We start from the raw sequence: 19,945 nt of genomic DNA on the forward strand, positions 1-19,945 counted from the left end.
TCTTGTACATAGGAGCAGTATTATAGTAGTTATATTCTTGTACATAGGAGCAGTATTATAGTAGTTATATTCTTGTACATAGGAGGTAGTATTATAGTAGTTATATTCTTGTACATAGGGGCAGTATTATAGTAGTTATATTCTTGTACATAGGAGGTAGTATTATAGTAGTTATAGTACATAGGTGGCAGTATTATAGTATCTTGATGTGAATGATATTCTACTTAGTTTACCACCTGCTTACTGTGGGTTATTTGGAATAGCTCATTAGGTCAGGGCTGTTTGGCGATAATCTTGTGGTTGGGTTGCGGCAGGGTGAAGGGTATTTGTCAGTATGGCGGAGTATAATATAGAGGTGAGTTATTTTCTCCTGCCTGACATCAAGGTGTTAACGTGCGGCTCATATTTTATCCAGCTGCTCCACGCTTTTACATAATCTCGCTCAGCAGAGTCACATGTTAAGTCATTTGAGGGCTATCAATTACTCATTGTGAAAAAAATCCGCCGGCGCTGCGCAGATCTACATCTGTGAAGGTGACTGAAGAGAGAGCCGGTCCACAAAAACACTTAAGCCCTTGAGAGGAATCCTTGTTTGCCCCGCGCGCCTTGATTTACGCTGTCTGTCAAATTATCTTGTTTATGCTGCTTGGAACAAGAAAACAACTCCAACAAATTGGGGAATTCTAAAGTAAAAAAAATATCTATATAAATATAGGAGAGAAAACAGAGCAATTAGAGAGACGGGGTTAACACCTTCACTGCCAGAGACCGGGCCCATGGCATCGGCTCTTAAAGCACCACACACACAATTAACCTGGTACAACACACTCGGGACTGTGGGGCTTTGCAGTGGGTTTGGGGGAGGTGCAGTGACAACCAATCTATGGACGAAATAGTGCAAATTAATGGTTGCCGGTCCTCCTAAAAGGATCAGTTTGGTGGTTATTTATTTCTTCTATTCCCTAGTCTGTCTTTCAGTCCTTTACACTGCAGCGCTTCTTTCTTTGCATTGGCAGCTATATACAAGGGCAGTATATAGAGAGTTACAAGTACAAGATCGAACATCCGGCAGGTAAAGCAGGAGTGTGGTCAGGTATTAGTAGGGATCAGGACCAGGAGTAGTACTAGAAGTACCAGATGGAGCGTCCAGCAAGTAGAGCAGGAGTGTGGTCAGGTGTAAGTAGGAGTCAGGACCAGGAGTAGTACTACAAGTACCAGATGGGACGTCCAGCAGGTAAAGAAGGATTGTGCTCAGGTATGAGTAGGAGTCAGGACCAGGAGTAGTACTACAAGTACCATATGGAGCATCCAGCAGGTAGAGCAGGAGTCTGGTCAGGTATTAGTAGGGATCAGAACCAGGAGTAGTACTACAAGTACAAGATGGGACGTCCAGCAGGTAGAGCAGGAGTGTGGTCAGGTATAAATAGGAGTCAGGACCAGGAGTAGTACTACAAGTCCAAGATGGAACATCCAGCAGGTAAAGCAGGAATGTGGTCAGGTACTTGTAGGAGTCAGGACCAGGAGTAGTACCACAAGATGGCGCGTCGAGCAGGTAAAGCCGGAGTGTGGTCAGGTATTAGCAGGGATCAGATCCAGGAGTAGTACTACAAGTACCAGATGGGACGTCCAGCAGGTAAGGCAGGAGTGTGGTCATGTATAAGTAGGAGTCAGGACCAGGAGTAGTACTACAAGTACCAGATGGAGGATTCAGCAGGTAGAGCAGGATTGTGCTCAGGTATGAGTAGGGATCAGGACCAGGAGTAGTACTACAAGTACCAGATGGAGGATTCAGCAGGTAAAGCAGGAGTGTAGTCAGGTGTAAGTAGGAGTCAGGACCAGGAGTAGTACCACAAGCTCTAAGCAATGTATTACATCAGTAAGGCAGCAGTGTTGGCCTCCAGGTAAGACGTCGTCTCCTGTTCTGCAGGCTGGTGCCCAATACTAACAATCACAGGTAGTTACCTGGACATCAGAACCAAGGCAGCGCCACCTACTGGATCCACACCAGGCTGGGGCCGGCCTACTTTTAGCCACTCCATTATAGCAACTACTGAGTATCAGCAATATCATGTATGACTGAGCAGAAAGGCATTCTGGGAAGTCCATATGCACCTCCAGGACCTATACATAACTAAGCTGTGCCCCCAAATATAAGAGCACAGACCTCTGACTACTCATGTGTCACAATCCTGCGGTCAGTCTGACATGTGTCCTTTAAACCGCACCAGCCTTGCCAAGTCCCATGGCCTCACCGCATGACTTAGGCCCGTGACATGTAGTCACATGGCGGCCACAACCGATCACATGTAATATCTAGTAACTGAGTTTAAAAAAAACAAGAACAAGCCGGTAGTCGATTATTCCCGATACAGCGCCTGTAGATTATAATCTCTGCATAGCGGGTGGTGGAAGCAAGTGGGCAATCTCCCTGCAGCACCACCAGTGGTGTCATGAAGTACTGCAGTTCCATTGAACTCAATGGGCTGCCCGGGAAAGACAGGGACGACTTGAGTCCTCCAGAGAGGGAGACGCTCTTTGTGGTTTTTTTTTTTGCTTGTAATGTTTCTATAATATTTCCTATTGTACTGTGCAGCTTTGGTAGGGACTGGAGTATCTAATGCAAGGATCAGGACGGAATCCTTAGTACAGCTCTGAATGTGAGGCAGGATAGCAGAGATGACAAAGCAACAGGGTTGCGAATGCAGCTTTGGCAGTGACTGGAGTATAAGAAAGCCATACAACTCAAAGACAAAGCCTGTATACAACGTTACGGAGCGTAATATGTATATACAGATAAGGATCTCTCTATATACATAGAATATAGATTTAACCCATAAAATGCTGGGCCCCACAGAGAAGAAGTCCTGTCTACCACGCGTGGATCCGGCTTAGCGCAGACGTCTTCTTGTTTACGGCTGTTGTGACAGCGCCGGTCCTCCCTGGTGGGTCTGGAGTCGTCATCTCTGTAACTCATCTCTCATGGTCGCTGACTGAATTGCCAGTAACGTGTGGATGTGCTGTCACTAATTAGCTGTTAATGAGGGCGACAGCCGAGCGGATCCACAGGCATCACCAGAACGTGGATGGAGACGTGACTGCTGCGTCAGGGGCCCCAGGAAGGAAAACATCCAGAATCGGATTCTAATCTAGGTGAGGGCTTCTTCTCTGTTCACATCCAAAGCTGACTTCTGTTATTTTCCTATGAGCTAAACCACAGGCTTGGGTCAAGCGGCAGCTCTGGATGTGAACAGAGAACAACACGACACAATGGTCATACATTTCTGTTGCGGTTTTCCCACTGCGCTTTTTGGCTACGAGAAACCTTAAGGCCAAGGCTCTACGTAGCGCAGGGTGTGTAAAGACCTCATGAGATAGCCGTCTTACAACTCCTTTTGTGGCAATTTTTTGACAAAGGTGGTGTTAATGCATTGGCCTCGCCATTTTCCCCATAAGTGAGCGTTGGAGGGGGATGGGGTGTTGCCACCACCTGCGCCATATTCATCATCATCATTTATGCCACAGTCCCACTGAAGTGAACGTAGCTCACAAGAATGGACCTGAGCTGCAATACCAAAAACAGCCACGGACAAGAGTGGCGCTGTTTTGGGAAAAAAATGATCTCTGTTACTTCCTTGATTAATCATATTCTACATTGAAGTGCTGCGGATTGTAGTCATGGCGGAGTGTGGCCCCGTTACAGGTTTTACTATGGGGCCCCAAGGTTACGATTTGTGATTGGTCACTGACTAACACCTAACTGGTGTTTTTAAGGGGCAGCTACCCTTTGACTGACCTGTGAATGGTATAGATGTGGCGCAGTCTTCCTTGTCACACGTCCCCATCATTGCCGTCAGAGAGGACGATCGGAACCCGCTGGTACCTGGAAGAAAACAAAGTAGGGGTCACGTAAAAATACATTTCTGAAAATTCATGAGAAACACAAGATGGCCAAATTTATGGTTATCCGAAAAATATCCGCGGTGACCTATTCTCCGTGACTCCGGCTGCTCTGGACTAATGTCTGTGACATTTGAGGCGCGGGGGACACGGCGAGGGCGGCATGTACCTGCTTATCTTATGCAATTTCCTAATGTAATATATCATTTATCTCCAGAGAACAAGGGAACGGTTCCGTCATGAATTCATTCTCGTAGATCAATGAGGATCTCAGGACCCAAAAACCGTGACATGAAGACCAGCGAGGTGGATCCAGATCTCAGGCAATCGTGTCAGAGACCTTCCAGATCTTTCTGAAAGAAATAGGATTCTAGGCTAAGTGGGAAGATTCTGGATCTCATAACAAGGAAGAACCAGAGGAATATTTTTGGATTTCAGAACATGAGAAAGACTTCCAGGGTTCAGATCATTCTGGATCCCAGAACCAGAGACATGCTGCCAAATCTCAGAACCGGAATCTCACCTCCAAAACGTTGTAGAAAGCCGATCTAGAAGAGCAGAAGAACATGGGGAGTATAGGTCTAGAATGGTTGAATGTGACTTGTCCCAATACTTTTCTAGATATACTGCAGATCATTTTGGATCACCTGGATTATAATCAAATCCCAAAACTGCCATAGACGGATAATTCCAGATCCGCTATTCTGGATTTTTCTTCCCAATTCTGAGAATCTGATTTAAAAGGGATTCTACCATTAAAATCAAATTTTTTTAAGCTTTTCTTCTCCTACCTTTAGATGTCTTCTCCAGGCCGCCGTTCCATAGAAATCCCTTTTTCTGCTGGTATGCAAATGAGTTCTCTCACAGCACTTTGGGCATCCCCAATGCTGCGATAGAACTCTCCAGCGCCTTCTTCGCATCTATTCCGGGGGTTGGCTTCAAACTTCTAGAACTCGGACCTAGGGCAAAGCCGACTGCGCATGCCTGCTGGCCTCAAGAAAATGGCCGCTTACACAGTAAGCCCGCTTACACAGTCAGCTGCCCGAGGCCTAGAAGCTCCCGGAAGAAGATGTGTGAAGAGGCCGTTCCTGAAGAAGATGGAGGCAGCGCTGGAGAATTCTCTCGCAGCATTGGGTACGCCCCCAGTGCTGTTTGAGTGCTGAGGACCGCCCACAGTGCTGTGAGAGAACTCATTTGCATACCAACGAAATCCGGATTAAACACCGAACAGCGGCGTGGAGAAGATATCTAAAGGTAGCTTTTCTTAAGGCTATTCCGACGTGTTAGGGAGGAAAAAAAAATCGATTTTAATGGTAGAGTCCCTTTAATCCATATAATGTAACTTTAATCTGATTCTGATATCCAGAATGATCTCTCTGGGTCCAAGATCTGGATTCATCTTTCTAATTCCAAGATCGTAATCCTGATATCTGGAATATTCTCCCCGATATCTGGAATTCTCCCTCCCCTTCCAAGATGTGGCTTTATTTCCATAGTATAACCCAGATATCCGGAATATTCTCTCCGATCCCTGCTCTTCCCTGTAGAATCCGCCATAACCTATTTGGAGAAATATTCCTTTATAAGGCCCAGATCATTCTAGATCTTGGAGTCGGAGAGCTAAATGTGGACCTGGGAGCTCTATAGATAATTCCGGATAATTTGGGTATTTTTCCTGTTTAGGACACATCCTCCTGGGTTATCAATAGACATCGTGTTACCGTCCATGACTGCGCAGTTTTTTTCCGGCGTAACGGAGGTTTCTGCGGCCATATTTTGTCGGAGTCACTACACAGGGGTATTGTGCGCCCCGTCCAAGCCACACGCTGCATCTTGTAAAATTAGCTCTGCCTGCTGTTATTGGAGCAGCTGCCGCCGGCCAAGAAAATCCTCATGAGATTATTGGGATTAAAAAACTTCTCACAAGACCGACGTGCTGCTGAATCGCCGGCCGCCAGTAACCCCTCAGTGCCTGGAAGCTGCAATAGTCTGACCCATCTACACAGCCAGGCTGAGAGCGGGACCCAGAAGCTAACGAGAAAGACTTGCCGTTTTGGGTTCTGGGAGAGCTGGGTGACAGGTAGCCATACACTTTGCTGCTTTCCGTCCACATACACATAATGGTCATGTGATCAGGAGCGGTTCCCGCCAGCCACCTGTAGGACGGCCATATTGCTTGTCACCCAGCTTTCCCAAAAATAAATACAAGTATTCATATCCCCTGAGCCGGCAGAGAGTGCACCTCCACGTGGTGCACCCTCTGCCCATCCCAGAGTGACATCTATATCAGTTCATCGCCAGCGTCATTCACGCCCGTGTTCCCCAGAACGCTCTGTTTTTGAGAAAGCGACACTGGTGGCGCAAAAACATGCATGCGCGAAATTGCGGTGTCCGCACTATGGCTGGGACCGCAATTTCGCGCCTGCGCAGTACGTTCGGCAATCTTCGCCGAACAGAGCGTACTGCGCAGGCGTCCGACAGACGCTGAAGAAGCAAGGGGAGGACACCGAAGACCAGAGAGGCGGCGCTGCGGTCGGTTTTCGAGCTGCAATGGGGACGCCCCCATCGCTGCGAGAGAACTAATTAGCATACCGGTACAAACCGGTATTTTGAACGAACGGCGCGGCGGAGAGCACTTCCACAGGTAGGAGACAAATAGCCTTTCTAAAGGCTATTCCGACGTGTTAACTAGAAAAAAAATGTGTTTTAGTGGTAGAATCCCTTTAAGATAGGTCATCAATTGAAGTAGGGAATCAATCGAAGAGATTGCAATGGATCGGTAAGCGCTGCGGCCTCTTCACAAGCACAGCGCCTCACATTATCTAGTGGCTGTGCTTGGTAAAGCAGCTCAGCCCCATTCATTGGAGATACGAATGCGCTGCAAACCTCACAGAAGATTGTACCAAACCTTCATCTGTGAGAAATCTCTACACTGGCCACAGACGTGAAGGAGGAAGAGATGAGCTGACCGGAGTTTGGGTCCTTAGGTTACGATAACATGAAGGATTTTGCGTTGGGACCCGCCATGCAACTCTTCAGTCACTTCAATGGGAGTTTTCGGCAGGATCGGGCCGGGCGCTATTTTCAGCTTCCCATTGAAATGACTGAAAGTCGGCTATTCCGAAAGTGTGAACAGGAACTGATGAATTCTATCAGTCAGCTCGGAGTTAGAAGGTGCCAGTCATGGCGACGGGCGATGACACCAAACGGGAGCGGGGGAGACGGTTTAACGTGACGTCTGTGACGGATTGCTCGATGTTTCACTTGTGTCTCAGACATAGAAATGTCCGACTATAGAAAACAATATCTCAACTTCTGGTGCTTTCTACTCCATGCACATCCAAAGCTTAGAGGAGTTGCAGCTCTCGGTATGACTAGAGTAATATGACAGAACTCAAATCGGTACCTATTTATGTCATGTTTTATGCTCCAATCACTTCCAAAGCTGCGGATTTCCAGTGAGTGGAGCACTATACTGCTATAACTAAGGCCTCAATCCCCACAACCCGATGTGCGGTGTACCCCACAATATGGCGGCACGACTTACCCAGGTGAGAGGGCCGCTCCTTCAGACGGTCCACCGGCATGATGAAGTCGTCTTTCAGAAAGAGAAAGCCGATAATGGAGAAGAGGTAGACGAGGATGAGCGCCAGCACCGCCGTCAGGATGATGGAGCGCCCGTTCCGCGTCACACTTTTTATAACGTTCAATAGCGTTTCTTCCCGATACACAAGATCGAAGAGCTGCAAAGAGAAGGGAAAATAACCGATGTATCTAAGCCAGGGGTGAACCTAGGGTTTATGCCGCCTGAGGCGGACGTCAGAAAGCCGTTTCTCCCACCAGGAGGAGGGGGTGGAGCGGAGGGGTGGGGCCGAGTGGAGGGGGTGGGCCCGAGTGGAGTGGCAGGGCGGAGCTGAGCCCATCACATACTATCCGCCGAGTCGCTGTATCTAAGCATGTCATGCAGGATACTGTCAGGTAAACAGTGTATCTAAGCTTATGATGTCTGCTGCGCCATGTATCTAATCCTATCCAATGTGATACAGTCTGCTGTGCCGAAATCTAATCTGGTACTGTCATGTATCATTCCTCTTATACTATCTGCTAAGCAGGGGTGGGGCAATGGAAGAAAGGGGCGGGGCATTCCTCTTCAGGTCACATGACACACCATCATGGCGCTAGTGGTGATATTACCGTCATGGCAGATTCTTACCAGGAAGCTATAGAAGAACTCATGTACGAAGAGTCCCAGCATGCAGACGATGACGTACACCACGTGGTACAGGAACGCCATGTCCATGATCACCGCCCGGTAGCCTCGCGTGAACGTGCCACGGTTCCCCACAAAACTCACCAGAAACACCACTTTATTACACAGCTGTGGGGGAAGAAAGGGGCGGGAATTAGATAACGGAAATAGCACTGACACATTGTAACAAAATAATCACTGCGCTGACACACTGTAATGCAGCAAATGGCTTTAATGGCTTTGTGTAATGACAGAGCTATAATCGTTCCGTCACCAGACACGGCTGACAGTGTAATATCCAGGTACACGCAGGGTTTGGCAGGTTTTTTTTTTCCTCGACTAAACAAACGCAACAATGGGTTTCAATCTCCGGCGCTCGGTTAGGATTCCGCCACCGCCGCCTTTAAAGTTCTGTATGTGGCGGTGAAAAATACATGTTTTGTTTTCCCGCAACTGTATGAGAAGTGTTTGTAGGAGACATTTGCTCAATAAGTAATCAGGTAACAGACCAAGCGGAGGCAGCGTGAAACCGCCACTTAATACCGCGACACAGCTTGTGCCGAGCGGCTGCACAGCACACCAAACACACCGCTACATCCATCACCAATGATATGCCGACAGGAGGAGGCGAGCGGAAGAGGGGGGCAGGAGGGGATATAGGCCCGGGGGGGTACAGAGACAGTAAAAATGTACACCAAATAGATAGGAGATAGATAGATAGGAGATAGATAGATAGATAGATAGATAGATAATAGATAGATAGATAGGAGATAGATAGGAGATAGATAGGAGATAGATAGAGAGGAGATAGATAGATAGATAGATAGATAGATAGATAGATAGATAGATAGATAGATAGGAGATAGATAGATAGGAGATAGATAGGAGATAGATAGAAAGGAGATAGATAAGAGATAGATAGATAGATAGATAGATAGATAGATAGATAGATAGATAGATAGGAGATAGAGAGGAGATAGATAGGAGATAGATAGAGAGGAGATAGATGATTGATAGATAGATAGATAGGAGATAGAGAGGAGATAGATAGATAGATAGATAGATAGATAGATAGATAGATAGATAGATAGATAGGAGATAGATAGATAGATAGGAGATAGATAGATAGATAGATAGATAGATAGGAGATAGATAGATAGGAGATAGATAGATAGAGAGATAGATAGATAGATAGGAGATAGATAGGAGATAGATAGGAGATAGATAGATAGATAGATAGATAGATAGATAGATGATAGATAGATAGATAGATAGATAGATAGATAGATAGATAGATAGGAGATAGATAGATATATAGATAGGAGATAGATAGGAGATAGATAGATAGATAGATAGGAGATAGATAGATAGATAGATAGATAGATAGATAGATAGATAGGAGATAGATAGGAGATAGATAGATAGAAGATAGATAGGAGATAGATAGAAGATAGATAGGAGATAGATAGATAGATAGATAGGAGATAGATAGATAGATAGGAGATAGATAGGAGATAGATAGATAGGAGATAGATAGGAGATAGATAGGAGATAGATAGGAGATAGATAGATAGATAGGAGATAGATAGGAGATAGATAGATAGAAGATAGATAGGAGATAGATAGAAGATAGATAGGAGATAGATAGATAGATAGATAGATAGATAGGAGATAGATAGATAGATAGGAGATAGATAGATAGATAGGAGATAGATGATTGATAGATAGGAGATAGATAGATAGATAGATAGATAGATAGATAGATAGATAGATAGATAATAGATAGGAGATAGATAGATAGATAGATAATAGATAGGAGATAGATAGATAGATAGATAGGAGATAGATAGATAGATAGATAGGAGATAGATAGATATGAGATAGATAGATAGATAGATATGAGATAGATAGATAGATAGATAGATAGATAGATAGGAGATAGATAGATATGAGATAGATAGATAGATAGATATGAGATAGATAGATAGATAGATAGATAGATAGATAGATAGATAGATAGATAGATAGGAAGGAGATATAGATAGATAGATAGATAGATAGATAGATAGATAGATAGATAGATTCTGACAGTAGGTAGATAGATTATTGTGTTGGGTGTTATTTTTGGGGCTGTAGACCCCAGTTCTAGAGGTTGTAGAGCGGGCAGACAATCCTATGTAATATTCCGGACTGTTCCTTCTCCGCCGCCTGCCACTGACAGTCTGGTTACTATGGATACACTGCCTAACAACCAGAATCTTCTGCACGTGGTTGTCGGGCCGCTCACTCTCGGATCTGTTCGGCCTTAGATTACTTTGGTCTTGATCGCAGGACAAAAATACCCGACTGTGATCCTGAGCTACAATATGGAGCGCCCCATCATGGCCACCCCGCGCCGTTACCCGATGACACTCAGGGCCAACTGGACAGTCTACAGATGCCACATTGGCCGGTAACAAGTCCATGGGCCGAATCATCTCCTAATATCGGCCCTAGAAGCCATGACAGATGTTATGGGAACGTGCAAACTGGAGAAGAAGTTATAAAGTGTGGAGAGCCGCGGGGAGACGTCAGATAGCCGGCATTAGAGGGATTCTGCATTCACTGCCTATACTAGATCAAAGACTGGCTGACTACTGCGCCCCCGGCTGTTCGGCTGCCTGCCATCTGGTCTGACTGTTACAAGCCTAGCTGCTGGGAAGGGATATAATCCGCAATGTGCGCAAAGACGTCTCCATGTAACGTATCAAAGACCTCCTTACATTAGCTGCTCCCAGTAATATGAGAGTAGGCCCCAGGCCCAGGGTGTAAATGGAGCGGAGCATGACCGACACCAGGAACGGCCGAATGCCAAACGGTTTGGGAAGGACAAACAACATGGCGGTGCAGATGGCCACAGCGATCCAGAGCAGGATGGAGATCCATGGAGGAAGAGTTCCTGTAGAGAAAAAAAACATGTTAGAACACATGGACCAAGAACATATATATATACTACGACGAGGGTTATATATAGGAAATCTACTTAAGAAGTGGGGTCACCGAGTACTCCAGAGCTGCGCTCACTATTCTGCTGGTGCAGTCACTGTGTACATACATTACATTACTTATCCTGTATTATACTCCAGAGCTGCGCTCACTATTCTGCTGGTGCAGTCACTGTGTACATACATTACATTACTTATCCTGCATTATACTCCAGAGCTGCGCTCACTATTCTGCTGGTGCAGTCACTGTGTACATACATTACATTACTTATCCTGTATTATACTCCAGAGCTGCGCTCACTATTCTGCTGGTGCAGTCACTGTGTACATACATTACATTACTTATCCTGTATTATACTCCACAGCTGCGCTCACTATTCTGCTGGTGCAGTCACTGTGTACATACATTACATTACTTATCCTGTATTATACTCCAGAGCTGCGCTCACTATTCTGCTGGTGCAGTCACTGTGTACATACATTACATTACTTATCCTGTATTATACTCCAGAGCTGCGCTCACTATTCTGCTGGTGCAGTCACTGTGTACATACATTACATTACTTATCCTGTATTATACTCCAGAGCTGCGCTCACTATTCTGTGGGTAAAGTCACTGTGTACATACATTACATTACTTATTCTGTATTATACTCCAGAGCTGCGCTCACTATTCTGCCGGTACAGTCACTGTGTACATACATTACATTACTTATCCTGTATTATACTCCAGAGCTGCGCTCACTATTCTGCCGGTGCAGTCACTGTGTACATACATTACATTACTTATCCTGTATTATACTCCAGAGCTGCGCTCACTATTCTGCCGGTACAGTCACTGTGTACATACATTACATTACTTATCCTGTATTATACTCCAGAGCTGCGCTCACTATTCTGCCGGTACAGTCACTGTGTACATACATTACATTACTTATCCTGTATTATACTCCAGAGCTGCGCTCACTATTCTGCCGGTACAGTCACTGTGTACATACATTACATTACTTATCCTGTATTATACTCCAGAGCTGCGCTCACTATTCTGCTGGTACAGTCACTGTGTACATACATTACATTACTTATCCTGTATTATACTCCAGAGCTGCGCTCACTATTCTGCTGGCACAGTCACTGTGTACATACATTACATTACTTATCCTGTATTATACTCCAGAGCTGCGCTCACTATTCTGCTGGCACAGTCACTGTGTACATACATTACATTACTTATCCTGTATTATACTCCAGAGCTGCGCTCACTATTCTGCTGGTACAGTCACTGTGTACATACATTATATTACTTATCCTGTACTGATCTGGAGTTATATTCTGTATTATACTCCAGAGCTGCGCTCAGAATTTCCCTCAGAGCACTGGTTCCCCAGCAGCATATCATATAAAGCTTACACTTTGCCCTGGAGCATGATGGGTAGATGATTCCTATCCTATGACTTCGAATTCTCATGAGATAAGTGGCTGCCATATCTCGGGTGCCGCTTATCTCAGAGGACACAATAGAATCAGAGGGGTTATAATCCAACCTGTGGCCCCCACAGACCTAATAAATCCTACCGTGACCTATATTGCAAGTCCCCAATTAACCTTTCCATCCTGTGGGGTTGTGGCGGTATTTTTAGCGTAAACCTCCGTGCGGGCGCCTCGCTTATGGAAATGTAATATTTGTACTGTTAACGATATAAAACAGAGAAATCCTAAATGGAGCCAGAAAAGTTTTAATCACATCATTACCGGCGAGATAAAACAAGGGGGACTGGGAGCGCGGCGAGCGCGGGGACCTCGGCGGCGGCGGCGGCGATCACTCGTCTGTCACCGCGGCTTTATTGGGTCTTTGGTTCTATAAGTGCGAGTCAGCGCTGTGACTATATATAGCATTTAAAGTGACAATCATCTTCAAGCCACCATGTCAGGCAGACGTTTAATGAAACGGGGTTCAGACGCCGCACAGTGCGGCGCGGCGGCGTCTCGTCCTGCTAGTGACGGTGACCTGTCAATCTCGCTTCCTTCAAGACTCTTATTAGGCTCCATCTGATCAATTTCCCCCGGCGGCAAAAATACTTCAAACCGTCTTCCTGCTTCATATTCACCACTTCATTAGGGTGGAAAATAAAATGTGGCGGAATATCCTGATTCTGCACGGCGGAAAGACTCCGTAAACAGAAGGAGCGGGACTACAACCCTCATCAGGCTGCATCGCCGCTTAAAGGGCATTTCTGTCTTACATCAAAAGCCCTCAGGAAATGTAAGAAAGCTTCAGCCGTCTTGTTCTGCCACGTTCTAAGTAAGTAAATTACGTTCTAAATCTGTTCTTGGGAAAGCTGGGTGACTGCCAATATAGCTTCCATTACAGTATACTGGCCAGAAGTCGTGGTGTTGGCGAGACTATCCTGTGAACGGCACCACAAAAAGGAGGGATGTCTGTAGGTTTACATAGAAAGGGGCGTTTCCTGCCATTTTAGGGGCGGACCCACGTCAGAAGAGGGTGGGGTTCAAAGGGTCGGTATGGGAAAGTATGATGTCAGCTCTGAAGGCGGGTTCACATAGGGCATCTACACTGCAGAATTGTATATTTGCACTTTTACAGACTCAAAACCAGCCAGTTTTCAAGGGACTGTCCTACAAATTGGATTTAAAAGGGAGGGGCTTATGCAAATATGCCAAAACAGGATTCTCAGGCAATATGTGGGTGGGATTTAATGTTTCCCACCAATCAGAAGGTATCGTGTGATCTATCCCCTTTTGGTAGTACTGTATTTGGCATTCAGAGGTCTAGGAAAGCTGGGTGACAAGTTGATATGGGAGGGTCAATGGTGGCCATTCTATAATATTTCTTTCCTGACCCCCTTCATATTGCTCCGAGAATGTTCTTGTTGTGCTTGCTCTGGGGTTGCCATGGAACCATTGAGAGACTGCTAGGTGTGGACTTCCTGTCCGGACAACATGATCTGTTCTTGAGAGTGGCGATCACATGACAGGAAGTATGGGCAGTGCATTCTGTTAAAGTTACCACGGAAACTCCCAGAGCAAGCACGATAAGTGAGAATAAAGAAGGCTAGAAAACCAAGATGTAGATGGAATTCTTTAGAAGTTTCTTTGCAAGTAGTTTTCTAGTTTTTTTTGACCAAGGCATCAGCGTGACCCAGATGTAAAGAGCAGACTGCGGTAACGGAGAGGGGAAGGGGCCGGCCGCAGTGTGGGCGATTACAGGGAAGTCATTGCACAATAAAGAGTTAATTTCATGAAATCTCCCCCCCCCACACACAAATAATCAGAATATCAGAACTGCTGTCATGAGACATCGACTTCCTCCAGCCGAAAGATAAGAAACGGAATGAGTAATGGTCAGGGTGTCTTCAATGCACAGTGCTACTTCTGTATACATGTGTCAGTATATACTGCTATTCTGTATGTATGAACACTGCACAGTACTAAGTCTCTTGTTCCGTATGTGTCAGTATATACTGCTACACTGCACAGTACCACTTCCCTTGCTCTGTGTATGCACAGTACCACTTCCCTTGCTCTGTATGTGTCAGTATATACCGCTACACTGCACAGTACCACTTCCCTTGCTCTGTGTATGCACAGTACCACTTCCCTTGCTCTGTATGTGTCAGTATCTACCGCTACACTGCACAGTACCACTTCCCTTGCTCTGTATGTGTCAGTATCTACCGTTACACTGCACAGTACCACTTCCCTAATTCCATCATCTACACGTGATTCCCATTAGCCGCTCAGTGGTTTGCAGCAAGAAACAGAAAAATATCTTCCTTAAAATAATCCCCAAGACACAGAATCAGAAGCTGGAAATTCTCAGTGTCCCTGCGAGGCTGCGCCACCAGCGAGAGCGGCGGCTGATATCAGAGGCGCACGTGAGGCGGCCGCCGCTGACCTTATACACTGGATGAATATTTATGAAGCCTCTGTGCAAACAGACCTCCAAATAAGACAAAGTGAGCCTGTCCTGTGCGGCCCCAGAGGCCGAGGGGGGCCCGCCTGACTGCTCAGACATGTGCCAATACACGTGTCCTACAGGGGAAGGAGGGGCACATACCGCTACATGACACCCACTGCTGCTATATGAGCTAATGCAGGCTGGGAATATTAGGGTTAAATTATATCTGATATATAATAAGAGATTACAGGGGATGACAAAATAGGTCAGGAAGTATCTATATATAGTGATATTCCATCATAACTAAGGGTGTGCAAGAATAAAGTACAATAATACTGCCCCTATGTACAAGAATATAACTACTATAATACTACCTCCTATGTACAAGAATATAACTACTATAATACTACCTCCTATATACAAGAATATAACTACTATAATACTGCCCCCTATGTACAAGAATATAACTACTATAATACTGCTCCCTATGTACAAGAATATAACTACTATAATACTGCTCCTATGTACAAGGATATAACTACTATAATACTGCTCCTATGTACAAGAATATAACTACTATAATACTACCTCCTATGTACAAGAATATAACTACTATAATACTACCTCCTATGTACAAGAATATAACTACTATAATACTACCTCCTATGTACAAGAATATAACTACTGTAATACTGCTCCTATGTACAAGAATATAACTACTATAATACTACTCCTATGTACAAGAATATAACTACTATAATACTACCTCCTATGTACAAGAATATAACTACTATAATACTGCCCCTATGTACAAGAATATAACTACTATAATACTACTCCTATGTACAAGAATATAACTACTATAATACTACTCCTATGTACAAGAATATATCTAGTATAATACTGCCCCCTATGTACAAGAATATAACTACTATAATACTGCTCCTATGTACAAGAATATAACTACTATAATACTACCCCCTATGTACAAGAATATAACTACTATAATACTGCCCCTATGTACAAGAATATAACTACTATAATACTACCTCCTATGTACAAGAATATAACTACTATAATACTACTCCTATGTACAAGAATATAACTACTATAATACTACTCCTATGTACAAGAATATAACTACTATAATACTGCCCCTATGTACAAGAATATAACTACTATAATACTACCTCCTATGTACAAGAATATAACTACTATAATACTACCTCCTATGTACAAGAATATAACTACTATAATACTGCTCCTATGTACAAGAATATAACTACTATAATACTACTCCTATGTACAAGAATATAACTACTATAATACTACTCCTATGTACAAGTATATAACTACTATAATACTACTCCTATGTACAAGAATATAACTACTATAATACTACTCCTATGTACAAGTATATAACTACTATAATACTACTCCTATGTACGAGAATATAACTACTATAATACTACCTCCTATGTACAAGAATATAACTACTATAATACTGCCCCCTATGTACAAGAATATAACTACTATAATACTGCCCCTATGTACAAGAATATAACTACTATAATACTACTCCTATGTACAAGAATATAACTACTATAATACTACTCCTATGTACAAGTATATAACTACTATAATACTACTCCTATGTACAAGAATATAACTACTATAATACTGCTCCTATGTACAAGAATATAACTACTATAATACTACTCCTATGTACAGGAATATAATTACTATAATACTACTCCTATGTACGAGAATATAACTACTATAATACTGCTCCTATGTACAAGAATATAACTACTATAATACTACTCCTATGTACAAGAATATAACTACTATAATACTGCCCCCTATGTACAAGAATATAACTACTATAATACTACTCCTATGTACAAGAATATAACTACTATAATACTACTCCTATGTACAAGAATATAACTACTATAATACTGCCCCCTATGTACAAGAATATAACTACTATAATACTACTCCTATGTACAAGAATATAACTACTATAATACTACCTCCTATGTACAAGAATATAACTACTATAATACTGCCCCCTATGTACAAGAATATAACTACTATAATACTACCTCCTATGTACAAGAATATAACTACTATAATACTGCCCCCTATGTACAAGAATATAACTACTATAATACTACCTCCTATGTACAAGAATATAACTACTATAATACCGCCCCCTATCACCTCTAGTCCCCATCTTGCTCATTACTCAGGCTCCCGCAGGCAGGTTCCTGTATACATATATACACATATATTCGGCTCCTGGATCTGTACAGTATCTACTTCCTCACTTTCTGCTGAATTATTTAGTGGATGAGTCTTCACTGGACACAGATTATTTCGGGATCTTCTGTCCCCAGACACTCCGCGCTCACTGACCATAATGACTGACGCGTCGTCCATACCTCCCATGTCTAGGCACAACTAGAACTGGAACACATTCTACTTACCTTCATCTCCATCGTCTCCAAATGGGTAAAAGAGCGCCACCGCCAGGTTGATGAATACGGCCAGATTGAAGGAGATGCTGCCCCAGAGCGAGATGTGTCGGGAGAACCAGAACAGAGCAGGGTTATCTGTAATGACAAGGAGTCACAATGTCACCAGGAACGGGGAGTCGCCAACATCTGACTATACCACGGCCCGGCAACATGTGGAGACAAGTGACTGCCATGTATATACCTTGATTTTTGGGGAAACCTGTTTGGAAACAGTCAAACCCACATCCTAATTACAGCCATATACTATTATGTCCTCTAAATAGAAGCACTGGAAAACAAGGATCAGTCAACAGCAGCTTTCTGACGGTCTGCAACCATGCACTGTTGAGCCGAGCTCCAGTGGCATTAAAGGGTTAATACACCGCCACGCTCTACAGTCCCTTTTATATAACTATGCCCTTAAAGTACGAAGTAAGAGACACACAAGGTTTATGGATCCATCAACAGCATCTTGCTGACAGTTTCTGGATGCGATGCAGGTGGAACATACGACATCAGGGAGCACTATGGGAAGTAGATAATGGTGACGCTACTGAAATGTAGAAGGTTCTCACAAAAGGAGGACCTCCCGCCATGTCAGAAAAAGGGGTGTGGCACAAAGGTGGGTGTGGTATCCCACAAAGGGGAGGGGCTTTTTTTTAGAGTAAAGGCGTGGCCATACGGAAATTTTCATCGTGCTCTTCACGGGCCTGGTCTTCTGGTGGCCACCTTCTGCGCGGTGCCAAGAACGGGCAATGTTCTGGTGGAAACCCTGGCATCATGCGGAGGCACAGACCAAGTACCCCCGCTTCAGGGCAGTGCTGCCCCCTAATGGCAAGACCGGTCTGAGGAACGTGCTATCTAGCTCAAGGTGAAGACTTGGCCTCTAAGTTTTCTAGATCCAATCGATCTTCTGCAGAATGTTCTAGAAGACAAGTCCGATGCACGGAGGCCTCATCGGGGCCACCTACAGGATGCAACGTGTAGAAGGCAACCTGCACAATATTCGTTTTATTGTTATGGCAGATCGGAGGGATCACCGCCGCCGCTGCTTTTGTTTTTTGTTTCTTTTTGCTGTAGACACGTAGAATGTTCTGCGGCGGCCGAGCACCTGCACTCACTAATTCATTCATCCGCAGGCTTGTCAGGGACCGGCTTAATGACAAATCTGCCGCCGATCTCCGGGTAATAAGCGGTTGGTGTGCAAACACAAAGTCCCATTTAAATGTAAACGTCTAATTTAGGAGGGAGCGGCGAGGCGGGCGGGGAGCGGGGCGGCAGCGTCACGTCTCCGGCTGCTAGACCCCCGCTCACATAACTAGCTCTCCCGCTGCTGAACAGGACACCTGCCTACACCGCGCTATAACAATGCCGAAAAATCCAGGGGTTATCCTCGGGAACGTCAGATACTACCGGGTGCTGTAGGCAGAGTCCATGCGGGGCAGAGCGGCGATCAGGACACGAGGGGAGCGCCGGGGTCTACGGAACCCGCGCACACGCATTATGTCCAATGAGCCGACCCAACGTTTCTGATTCTAGAACTTTTTGGAAGTTTTTGCAGTGTGTGGCCCTTTAAAGGAGACGTCCAGGGTTACAAAAACATAGCTGTATACTGCCAGACAAAGAGCAGCAGAGGTGAATGACGCCGAGCTGCAGTACCGTATACGGCCTGTGGAGACGCTGCTCTTTGGAAGAAAGTAGCCATGTTTTTGTAATCTTGGAGAAGTCAAGAGTATTGTAAGAAATATCCGAGCTCCGGCCGGGCCACGGAGAAATCTTCTATAGGATTATCAGGAATGGATTATGGGATGGATTATTAGAATAGTGTGCTGGAGATCAGTGACACAATATCAGGATGATAAAGAGATGGATTCAAGTCACATCACTATCTATCTATCATCTATCTCCTATCTATCTATCTATCTATCTATCTATCTATCTATCTATCTATCTATCTATCTATCTCCTATCTATCTATCTCCTATCTATCTATCTATCTATCTATCTATCTCCTATCTATTTATCTATCTATCTCCTATCTATCTATCTATCTATCTATCTATCTATCTATCATCTATCTCCTATTTATCTATCCATCTCCTATCTATCTATCTATCTATCTATCTATCTATCTATCTATCTATCCATCCATCTCCTATCTATCTATCTATCTATCTATCTATCCATCCATCTCCTATCTATCTATCTATCTATCTATCTATCTATCTATCTATCCATCTATCTATCCATCTATCTATCCATCTATCTATCCATCTATCTATCCATCTCCTATCTATCTATCTATCTATCTATCTATCTATCTATCTATCTATCTATCATCTATCTCCTATCTATTTATCTATCTATCTATCTC

General features: G+C 44.2%; 1 protein-coding gene across 3 annotated transcripts in view; it reads right to left on the bottom strand.

Annotated features, from left to right (window-relative positions):
* The window catches only part of ITPR2 (inositol 1,4,5-trisphosphate receptor type 2), a 179,696-nt gene that overhangs the window by 17,081 nt on the left and 142,670 nt on the right, over window positions 1-19,945 (bottom strand). For 2 of the 3 annotated variants that reach the window (XM_075275281.1, XM_075275278.1), the window contains exons 48-52: window positions 17,542-17,667; window positions 10,909-11,084; window positions 8,111-8,275; window positions 7,438-7,640; window positions 3,794-3,873 (exon numbers count right to left, since the gene is read on the bottom strand). In XM_075275281.1, the coding sequence (XP_075131382.1) occupies window positions 3,794-3,873; window positions 7,438-7,640; window positions 8,111-8,275; window positions 10,909-11,084; window positions 17,542-17,667 (750 nt within the window). Of the gene's footprint in view, window positions 1-3,793; window positions 3,881-7,437; window positions 7,641-8,110; window positions 8,276-10,908; window positions 11,085-17,541; window positions 17,668-19,945 lie in introns of all 3 variants that reach the window. The other variant, XM_075275279.1, reaches the window with a different exon arrangement.

This window comes from Leptodactylus fuscus, chromosome 5 (genome assembly GCF_031893055.1).
Source record: "Leptodactylus fuscus isolate aLepFus1 chromosome 5, aLepFus1.hap2, whole genome shotgun sequence".
Classification (NCBI taxonomy): Eukaryota; Metazoa; Chordata; class Amphibia; order Anura; family Leptodactylidae; genus Leptodactylus; species Leptodactylus fuscus.